The sequence below is a fragment of the Schistocerca americana genome, chromosome 8 (assembly GCF_021461395.2).
Source record: "Schistocerca americana isolate TAMUIC-IGC-003095 chromosome 8, iqSchAmer2.1, whole genome shotgun sequence".
In the NCBI taxonomy this organism is placed as follows: domain Eukaryota; kingdom Metazoa; phylum Arthropoda; class Insecta; order Orthoptera; family Acrididae; genus Schistocerca; species Schistocerca americana.
Genome location: NC_060126.1, coordinates 159,776,131 through 159,787,893, shown reverse-complemented (window position 1 = coordinate 159,787,893; position 11,763 = coordinate 159,776,131). Strand labels below are relative to the sequence as shown.

The following is an 11,763-nucleotide window of genomic DNA, read 5'->3' as shown; positions in this document are numbered from 1 at the left end:
TCTTGTGTGATAAAATTCTGCCAATAATAAATTCAGGTAGAAAGGCTGACTTGACATGTAACAGGACACCACAGCTGAAAAACGGATGAGCAAGTATGACTGATCTGCATGTCTGTCTGGTAAATTGCATTGATTGTGGACTCAACTTTTAAAGCTGACTGTACATGTTTAGTGTGATTGCAACAGAAATAGTGTTAAATTTTTCCATTTAATCTGCTGCTGCTTGTGCAGATTTGTATTGCAGTAAACATTATGTATTTTGACATGCAATAAGCAACACAGAAAAGTCAGAGCGTTTCAGCAGTACAACATTGTAACTACACTGTTCGTCCATGAAAATAAAAAATGTAGTGCTATTTTTTCAAAAATAAAATAAGTAATTGTGTAATAACTGTTATAAAAATATGCAAAATGATGTTTTACCTCAAATACACTGTCTGCATCAAAATAGCCTAAATACATAACTATAAAATAGGTGAGCAAATAGATAAGCATAAAATATACAGAACACAGAATACTTCAGTTATATCAATAACAAAATTCCATTTCTCATTCATGACTCACTGGAACACACACCATTTATTCAACTATATGTGAACGAAAATAGTTATTGAATGTTTTGTGTATGAAAATGTTAGCATAGACAAGAAAAATTTACATACACAGTACATAGCTAACTCTGCCACTGGATCTGGCATTACCTACACCTGTTTTAATGTGAAAGTTATTCTTAGTGTAACATTAACTTAAAAATATGATTGTAACTCACTTTATAAATCGTATATGAATGAGAAACATGAGCCGCAATTCTGCATAGAGCTGAGCATCACATCTCATCATGGCCAAACGTCAACATACAGGGTGCAGAAAATAGTTGCACTTGGCGACATGCAATTCCTCATACAAAATCAAGACAAAAGTGTATCTAGCAAAACTTAGTACCACCAGTGGGTTTAAAAACGAGGCCCTGGTAATACTGTAACTGTATTCTGCATGGTCAAGAACAGATAGCATTAGCTCTGTGCTGTGCTTGAGCTGTCCCATTAGCCCAATGAGAAGAAGCAAAGCTGTGAGGAAAGAATATGCAGACTTGCCAGTGTTCAAGCTGAATTCGCTCAACATGTTTTTTTTTTCCTTCTTCTTCTTCTTTTCAGTTAAACATCAAATTGTATCCAATTTGCACCTCCACAATGCGGTATCTTGTGTATTTCTTTCTGTTATTGCTACTTTTATTTAAAGATTAAGACATAACATGAACTTCTTACAGACGTAATAACCACTTTGTTTCGTCTATGACATAAATAAAACTAATAGAAAATAATGGCGGATACAGTAACGTAGCCTGTATCCAATGAGACACAAAAAACACAAATGGTATCCTTCACTGGACTGCACTTCATGCTATGCACTAAAATTCCATTGTGTATGTTTATCATCGCAGCTTATCTTCACAGAGCCAGTATGTATACCTACAAATAATTTACACTTTAGAGAAGACGCTGAAAAGGATCACCTTGCATTTGCAAATCTTCGCCACTCACTGGCTCATGCTTTGCTGAACTCTATGCAACACAACCTCATCCACAACCGCTGAAGTGGCATGCCCACAAGCTATTAGGTTGTATATAATCATGGATGGAGTACTATGAACTTATTCCTTTAAGTGTCACCAAAAATACAAATCTAGTGGATTAAGGTCCAGGGAACGTGGAGATCATAACATTAGATCTCCACAACCAATCCATTTCAATGGAAACGCTTCATTTAAATAGTTATCCACATTCATTCCAAAGTGTGGTGTGCACTATCATGCTGAAACCGTAGCTGTAACCGAACACCAAGTAGTATGTTTTCTAATGCGTCAGGCAAAGTATTGCAAAGAAATGTGCGATATAGGAGTGCATTCAACTTGTCTGGCAACAGGTAAGGGTCCAAGGGCACATCTTCCACGATTGCAGCCCACAGGTTTATGCCAAAGCATGACTGAAAGCCATATTCATGGAGGACATAGGTGTTGTGTTCTGATCAATAATGGAAGTTGTGGAAGTTGAGGAAGGACGATTTGTCAGTACATGTCACATTATTTATAAAATGTTCATTATCTTCTACTTGGTGCAAAAGCCATTCCCAAAACTTTACTCACTTAACGCAGTCTTCTGGCCGCAGGTGTTGAGTTAGTTTGTAATAATATGGATGCCGTTCTTTATCGTGTAACACTTCAACAACCAGTCTTTCAGATATCTGGAACTGCCTTATAATGTCATGGTTAATTTACTGGAGTGACTGGTAGACAGTTTCCATTGCGTCCTCTGTTTGTGGAGCACATCTAGTGCTTGGACGACATCTGCCCATTACTTGTGAATGAAGACTACTATTGTCCGATCCAGAAACGATGGCGGTTCGTGCAGGTCGACACAAGAACGCAGACTGCATTTTGCCGCTCTCAAGAGGCACTTATGGTATGCACGTACACATGCTTCGCCCTTGATGAAAGTGCTTGTACGCAAATAATGTCTCTCGCTTGCTTGTGTAGAATTTGTCGTTCACTGCCGCCATCAGCCATGACAACTCGCAACAAATGAAATAAAAATTCACTAAATAACTCGCTACAGTAGCATAAAGTGCTCACATTGCATATAAAATTCACAGCAGGACGCCCAGGATACTACTGAACACTGCTTGGCTATCACAGAAAGTGTGACGTCTGTGCACGAAACAAGCCTAAAATCGACTGCCATCGTTCGACTCCAACTATAGTTATAATCAGGATGGCCCCTTTGAGGGGACCACACAGCATACTCACGAGTAGCAGCAGCAGATTGGACACGAGCAGCAGCAGCAGATTGGTTACCGGGTGCACCCAACACTAAAAGCATATTGATGTATTCAAAATTTTATACTCCACCGAGGAGCTGCCCTACAGGAACGTGATAGGACCAGTTATGGTTGTGCACTGCATGGTTACTAAAGACATGAATCCAGTTAATGGATCCCACTATCATGTCATGGGCTATGTCTTGTAGCAAAATTTTCTTCGTTATAAACGACAAGAACTAGGACAGGGACATCTAAAAAATAAAAAGGAACCTGATAAGGCTTCGAAATGGTTTTGATACGCCAGCAGTCTACTCACTGACCTACCTTAGCTGGTATGGTAGTGCTGCTATACAGTCCAGTGTGTTGCATGATATGACAGATTTTTTTCAAGCACGTATTTTCAAATGCAGCCAATCTATTTTGTTAGATAAGCTTTTCTGTTGAATCTGGATGAGGTATTGCATGCCGACATCCAAGTGCAGCGTTTTTACTTCACCTGTATATCACTTATTTACTTAGGAGTGAAAGAGGTATCTTTCTCCTTTCCATGATCAAAAACAATTTCCATATGTTAACTATATTTCGTACATGGCAACCTATCTCCTAAAACTCACCAAATGTAAACTAGTCAGCGACTACATTCTTCATTGAAAACTTTTTGAAACATGACCAGTGTCTTACATATTTTTGAAGTATCACTATGCTAGTCAACCACAATACGATTGCACCTCAGAGTGAAGGTGCTTTGGTCATATTATCATTAGTCAGCATGTAATCAGGTTGAAAATATATGTACAGCTGACATGGAAGCATTGACACTGTAGCGCGTTTTCCTTAATTTCCTGTAATGTCACATATGTTTCCAATAACAGCCAAGTCCAATAATCTCGTAGCTGATTTATAACTATGGGCAATAACGAAAACGAAATCAGTCCACTATCAAGCTGTGATATCAGCCAAATAGTTACCTTCACAATCGAATGAGAAAGCCTGCATAGTGCAGAATGTGAACGAATCCCAAAACAATGGTTTTTAATTTACACAAAAAGTAAGATTTACCTACAAACTATCTATAGAAACAGATATAGCTTTTCTTTATCTACATAAAACAACTCTTTTATTGAACATCAGATGACATCAAATTAATGAAAACAGCAGCATGCACCTGAGCATCTTGCCACACGTCACTTCGACGCACCAATTGTGACGACAATCGGACGTGGTGCGGAGCCTGAAGCGATGCCACCCCATCTGTATGTGAACTGCTCTATTTGTTAACATGAAGGCGATGGAAAACAGCGCCAAGTCCCCGCCGGACCTCCGCGCCACGCCACTACCGCATGAACTGTATCTTTATGGGCATAATGTGTCAAGCAAATCATAGGCCAGGTTCACACATGCAGCTAATGTGAAGCCACAGCTTGTGGCTTCCTGTAGTGACTCCATGATCTAGTGTTCAAGGAAGGACGCTACAAATTCTACATAGTAGCACAGTTTTCAGTATGGCGTCAATTGAAATCATTTGGGTGGGTACGAATGTTATAGAGCAGGTTATGGCATTAGAGCTGTAGCAAGAGTCAAATGCAAGGAAACCGAAACCGGTATGTTTCATCCGAAAATAAATTTCGTGAAAGAACAAATATTTTGGTTATATATATATATATTAAGTTTATTTATTTTTTCATCCAAAAATCTTATAAGATTATGAGATTGTGGGTTACGTCATTTGTTTGCAAATATACCCCCCCCCCCCCACAAACACACACACAATCGCACATACTGCTGCAGAAAACCAAACATAGGCTGCAGTCCTTGTTGTAGTTCCACAAGTTGCCGAAGTGTGCCTGCCGACCACTGTTTTCGCTTTTTTCAGTGAAGTGAAATCACACTGAAATCGAATGGAATAGAGCAGCAATTGCTCCACGATAACTGCGACACAAAGATCGTGTTTCGAAATATTACCACCAGGAAGCAGTGGTGGAAGAAAAGTGGCGCAACAAAGTATAACCAAGTTGAACTTTATGTGGCACAACAAAAGTTGCGCCTCTTAAGTTGCGCCACTAAAAACTGGGAGTTCACATATACAACTACATTGTAAGTGCACTGTTCCACTAGCTCTGGTGACGCTTATGTTGGGTGTATTAACCGACTGTAGTTGATCGTGCCATGTTAAAGGTTGGCAGTATTGAAACTGTAACATCTTTGGACCAAAAAGCACCTGTGTGAACTGTGATGTAAACATAAACATGTGTAGCAAAGTCCACCAATCGTCAAGTTATTGAATTGAGTGAGACTTAAACAAAATTACGGACAATGGAAACAGCATGGGAAAAGTTAGAAGTCAGACTTTCAGCTCCTGTTCTGAAAGCAATCAAGGATCTTGGGTTTAAATACATGACACCAGTGCAGGTACAAATTATAAAGTGAATCATAAATGTGTTGCGAACCTTTTTTTTTTATTAATGTGGTGTAATGTGTTTGAAATTAGCCGTGTAAATTACGTATTTATGTAAGACGGAATTCGATTTTTTTGTTATTTTGATTTTCTAGCGCGTAAGTTAAACGCTATTCTCTAGTAGCAAAGCTTTTACAATGTAAAGTAATTAAGCTTCAATGCGATAATTAATTTTGTGGCCCACAACTATCTAATTACACCCCGTGATATAGCGTATCCTGACGAATTGGGGAAAATAATCTCTCTCGACGCTCGTTGAAATCCAAGTGAAGATGTCAACAAGGGAACAGCGAAGTTCTTTAAAGAGTATACCATTTGGAAAATATGTGTAGATATGTCGCACGTCTGTTTTACCTTACCTCCACTATGTACAGAATATTTTAGAAGATTTATTGCACTGTTTTTGCTGAGAAAAGAGGGGAACAGATGAGTATGTGTTTATCTTTAAAGTTTTGTAATACCGGTTTCCTAACAGGCGTATGAGCCAAGTGTATCAGGATTACTTGATGACACAAATGAATTTTCATTGTGCCATGTATTACCTGTTCTTATTATTCCACTTATGTAAGAAGTGAGAGCATGAAGAGGAATACTTACATTTTCCTGCGTTCCTGAAATTATTATTATTATTTGTGAGTTTGCTATTCAGGTTATTCTGTCTTTGTGAGAATCTCTGTGCACATAGCAAATTTGGAGCAATCATTAGTACAAACTTTGTTTGCTGAATGTACTCCATATTCCCACTTCTGCCAATGACCTTCACTGGCAAATGACGTCTTGATAACCTATCTTTTTTCTACCAATATTTCTGTTTCTTTTTAATGCATTGTGTTTTTACCAATTCACGTAATTGAGTGATGTAAGGATCCCAATAATGACTTATTAAATCTGTTTTCTTTGGATACTAGTAGGAGGATGCTTGTGTGTATACGGGACAATAAATCACTATAGATAATGAATGACAATTTATCATTTATGAGGATTGTCTCAGAGACACTTTGGGCCGCCTCCCTGTCTTTCACTTCTGTATCTAGTTGCATAGTATCACACGGGACTCTGCTTCCCTAGGCAATCTGAGCATATGCTCTGTCTCTAATGACCTCATCATCGATAGAATATTAAACCCTTATCACCTTTACTGCCCCCCTCCCATTGAAGAATTGCCTAAGAACTGGATGTTGCATGGGGTGGTCCTTAACTACAAGTAGTTTTCCAAGAGATAAAGTTTTTAGGTTCCGTAGTCCTATTCCAGTCAACAAAAAACAGACTGTAAAAAACTTCTGCTGAAATTGGACGACTAGTAGGTGATCTCAAAGTGCCTTGAAGTTAAATATTGTTTATCAATGGTTAATTCCATAAAAACTAATACACTTCTCCCCATTTCCACCCTTTTTGTTATATTCTAAGCGAGAACTTTGGTGACACATCCAAACCATACTAGCATTCAAAACAAAATGTTCCAAACGATCCCGAAAATCATGACAAACTTAATAAAACCCAAGTTTTCCTTAATGAGGAACACAATTTGCACAAAATAAACTTGTTTCTGTAAACAATGTCTACAGAATCAAAACTCGATATGAGTGAAAAACCTTTGAACCTTAATTTTTTTTTAAACATTAGTTAGTAATTTAGTCATTGTTTGAATGGGTTTCGAGGATGTTAGTGCTGATAGAAAATCTGTAAATGAAGAGAAATAACTCTGGTGCGTGCTGTACTGCAGTTGATGTTTTTTTTTCACCTTTGTTTACTTGCAGTATTGCTTGTTCTATATTTGAGTTAACTACTGTTGCATCATCATCAATTAAGAATAGAGTCAATGATTCAAAAATTAAATTCCAGAAACGGTTGCAAATTTTTGTTGCAACCCGCCTTGATGATATCTGAGTTAATGCTCTGGTAATTTAACACATGAGTAAGGAAATCATAAAGTGCTTTGATTGCTCCTGGTAAAAGAAACGGTGGATTGCAGAAGTGTCTGATTCCACCCGTCATTGAACCGTGACGTCACCAATATGGCGGAAACGACAATTCTCAACGTCTCCAATATGGCGCGTATGACGTCATTACATAAACACGAAAATACATATAAACCCAACAAACACATCTCCCTAAAAAAAAAAAAAAAAAAAAAAAAAAAAAAAACGCGGGAAATTTGGGGTTTTTGGGTGGGAACAAACTAAATATAGTAACATACAGACACACACCACGATCACAAACCATACAAAACGACGACATAAAAACACCACAAAGTTCCCAAATTCCGCTACAATTACAATATCGACAGGAATCAGTCACTTCCCTTCACCTACATAGCCCAACGGCAATTGTCGATACTACAAAATAAAAAGCAACTACTCCAAAAATTATAATCACACTGCAACTATCGATACAACAAAACCAACAACTGAAAAAAAAAAGAATTTGGAATTGGACACTTCCCTTGACCTATATAGGTCAACAGCAGCTCAGGATACCAAAACACAAATAGCTACGACACATTGGAATCGTACATATCCCTTGACCTATGTAGGTCAACAGCAGCTCATGAACCAAAACACACAAATTTAATTGGTCACTTCCCATGACCTATATATTTAAAATACAACTGACGATACCCAAAAAAATTCAAATCGAGTACTTCCCCTAAGATGCATAAATCAACCACAAGTACCGATACCAAAACATCTACCACCAACACATGCAGCAAATACCACCGACCCAACAACACATAAAAAACCCACCGAACATTATAACACATGAACAATAAACCCACAAAAAAGTTCCAGCATTACACACTAGGTCAGCCATCCCAGTGACACACACACACACACACACACACACACACACACACACACACACACAAAACCAAAACAAACCCCCAACTCAGATATTCTGCTTGCATACGCCGCATTTCACTATCTCTGCCACAAGCCCAAAAAGTTGCAGAAACTTAACCCTCATTTCTATTCTTCTATAACAGTCACGACCAATAAATGCACACTTCAAGCACCAACACCCAAATGAACCCAATACACCACATAACATGCGGACCATACACACACCACCAGAGGACACCATCAACCACAGCACACTCATAAATTAAACTCCACACTGTCATGACGTCACACACCACAATACCCTTACGTCAGGGGTCAAAGCCGACGGGTGGGAATCAGACGCCTCCGTTGACCCCAGAAACAGACTCATTTATGCATTCAGGCAAGAAGAAAAGAAGAGCACTTATTCTTTTTAGACAGGTTTTATGATGTAATGCTTTTGGCATTCGCTTCGAATGATATGTAAGACCTGGTACACAAAATATCCTGCCATTTGGATTGCCACATTGTTAACTCCACAAAACAGCTCACTGTGTTTTTGCATGAAAAGATGGTGTTCAAGAACAGTAGAGCCATCATTGGGCATTTCATTGCTACCTGTTATGTGATTCTTCTTGTCAAGTTCCTTTCTAGTTTGTATAAATCTTTTGAAGGCAGCCAATGGTAAAAGTTATGGCTTTGAATATTAGTAAGCCTCAGTTTGTTATCAAATATTATGTTTGCTACTGTCATGTACTTTTTTTTTTGTAGGCTGCCTGCATTCCATTACTGTTGAAAAATAAGGATGTCGCAGCTGAAGCAGTCACTGGAAGTGGTAAAACATTGGCATTCCTAGTTCCCCTTTTGGAAATGCTTCAGGTATGTTAAAATTTGCTCTACACTTGACTCCTCAGTTGTGAGCAGTGAGTAGTTTTATTTATCATCAATACTTCAAGATATTTCAGCAAGTATCTTTTCAGTTATGTTAATTGAATTACATTAGACAAGAATTTCACTCCATGTGATTTAAAGAATCGCATTATGACCTCTAAACTGTAATGAGGACTCACATCTAGGAGGAGTGGAGCTCAAGTCCACATCAGGTTATCTTGATTTCAATCAACCGAAGTCTGTGGTGCCACCTACAGATTGCATTTGCAGAGGGCATGTTGGCGTATGTGGTGACACACTGTAGTGTGGTTGTTTCTTTCTGAATTGTTTATGAGTGCTCTTAATGATTCATTGGATTTTCTTGAGTGCTGTTTCTGAAAATAATGTTGAAAGAATTTGTTGCGGTTTGTTAGTGAGTTATTTTGATATTGGCAGTTATGGGCAATACCTTTGTTTTCAGGTTTGAAATTATTAGAGTGGTGTGTTGTTTATGATTGGAAATTTAATTTTATGGTTTGGTTTTCTATCTTTCTATCTATCTATCTACGTGATTACTCTGCTATTCACCCTGATTTCTCTTATTTTATCATGATGATCATTTCTCTCTAAGTAGGTGGGTGCCAACAGAACAGATGACAGCATGATCTGCAAACAGTCTAAGACGGCTACTCAGATTGTCTCCTATGCCGTTAATATAGCCAGGAACAATAGAGGGCCTATAACATTTCCTTGGGGAACACCGGATATGACTTCTGTTTTACTCGATGACTTTCCGTCTATTAGTACGAATTGTGACCTTTCTGACAGGAAATCACGAATCCAGTCACACAACTGAGGCGATGCTCCGTAGGCACACAGTTTGGTTAAAAAACGCTTGTTGAGGAACGGTGTTGAAAGCCTTCTGGAAATCTATAAATATGGAATCAATTTGACATCCCGTGTTGAAAGCATTTATTACTTCATGAGTAAAAAGAGCTAGTTGTGTTTCACAAGAACGACATTTTCTGAAACCGTGCTGACTATGTGTCAATAAAACGTTTTCTTCGAGGTACTTCATAATGTTTAGATACAGTATATGTTCCAAAACCCTACTGCAAATCTACATTAGTGATATAGGCCTGTAATTCAGCGGATTACTCCTACTTCCCTTTTTGGGTATTGGTGTGACTTGAGCAATTTTCCAGTCTTTAGGTACGGAACGTTCTGTGAGAGAGTGGTTGTATAAAATTGCTAAATATGGAGCTATTTTATCAGCATACTCTAAGAGGAACCTGACTGGTATACAATCTGGACCGAAGGCCTTGTCTTTATTAAGTTTTTGTTAGTCATAGAGAAGACAACACAGTTCGTGAGTAGATTGCTGTGTGTCTCAACAGGGGACGACATGTTGACCACGACTGAATTCGTACAGTTATTCAGTTTAACTGTGGAGGATGTGAAGTGTTATGTACATGGGGAGGATATGAGATGAACCAAAGTTGCTGAATCATGCTCCAGGGACCAATATTATCCTTAGGGGTTCATGGTTTGAGAAGTCCAGGCTGGCCATTCTAGAGATAGTGTTGGTACCATAGACTTCGTTTTAGTGATGTAGGTAAGCTGAAGTTTGTTTATGCGTGTGGCTTTGTGGTATACTGCATTTTGAAACTATGTGTGGGTTTGTGGCATCATAGACTTCATTTGAGCTGGGTTAACAGAAGCGTCCGATTCCACTTGTCTGCTTTGACCTGTGTCGAAATGGTGTTGCGACACGTGATGTCACTATGACGCAGAGTTTTTAAGTTGGTTATGTTAGTAGATGTCATGTCATTGTAGTTAGTGGTGCCCTCTGGTGGTATTGGATTCATTTGAGTTTTGGTTGTCATGGCGCTAATGCGGTTCTGAGTGTAGGTGAATACTGGGTTGGTCCCCACGGCCCGCCTCAGTTACACAACTCGCAGACATTTGAAACGCGTTCCCACTGTTTCATGATTTCTACTAGACACAGACAGCTGGGGTATACTGATTCTGTCACGGGGGTACGAGGTGGCGGCAGGAAGGGCATGTGGCCACTCCTTCGCACTAATCATGCCAAGTCCGATTGAAACAATGCCGACCCTGCGCAGATTGTGGGACAAAGGCTCAAGCGATAGGTTAGGATATGCTGGTCAAGTCCACTAGTGTATCATTACGTTCTGAGATAGGTGGTGATATGATATCTGGCATACAGTTTCTGCAGATGTTCAGTCTGATTTCTGAATATGTTAGATGTCATGTTTGTGGTAACAACATGAGGTTGGTAAAGAGTTCAGGCAGCTTGGGCCAGGGACATGTATATGTGGCATTGCTTGTCTCTGTAGTAATTGTGATGTTTTGTGTGTTTAATTGATGTAGTGAATATGGGTATTTGGGTTTCTGAGTTGTTGAGGTTTTGGTTCCACTTTTCAGAATTGTAGGTGTCGGTTCTTTGGTATCGATAGCTGTGGTTGAGCTGTAAAGGTAAAGAGAAATGTCCAATTCCACTTTTTGGGGTTGTAGATTTGCATTTGAACTATATAGGTCAAGGGAAATGTCCACTCCCCCTTTTCTGGGTTGTAGGTGTTGGTTTTTTTGTATTGGTGGCTGTGGTTGAGCTACGTAGGTCAAGGGAAATGTCCAATTCATTTTGTTTTGTTGGTGTAGTGGAATGCTGTAATTTAAATTTTTTTGTATATTGTTTGTTTTGGAATGGTGCAGTGTTTTTTATTGCTGTATATTTAGCTTGTCCCTGTCGTAATCCCGCAATTGTCCGCGGTTGTCGTG

General features: G+C 38.9%; 1 protein-coding gene across 1 annotated transcript in view; it reads left to right on the top strand.

The window, feature by feature from the left end:
- The first annotated feature begins 5,030 nt into the window (after positions 1-5,030).
- Positions 5,031-11,763, top strand: part of LOC124544791 (ATP-dependent RNA helicase DDX55) — a 35,699-nt gene continuing 28,966 nt past the window's right edge. The window contains exons 1-2 of the mRNA XM_047123473.1: positions 5,031-5,226; positions 8,863-8,970. Of these exons, the coding sequence (XP_046979429.1) occupies positions 5,131-5,226; positions 8,863-8,970 (204 nt within the window). The 5' untranslated portion in view covers positions 5,031-5,130. The remainder of the gene's footprint in view (positions 5,227-8,862; positions 8,971-11,763) is intronic.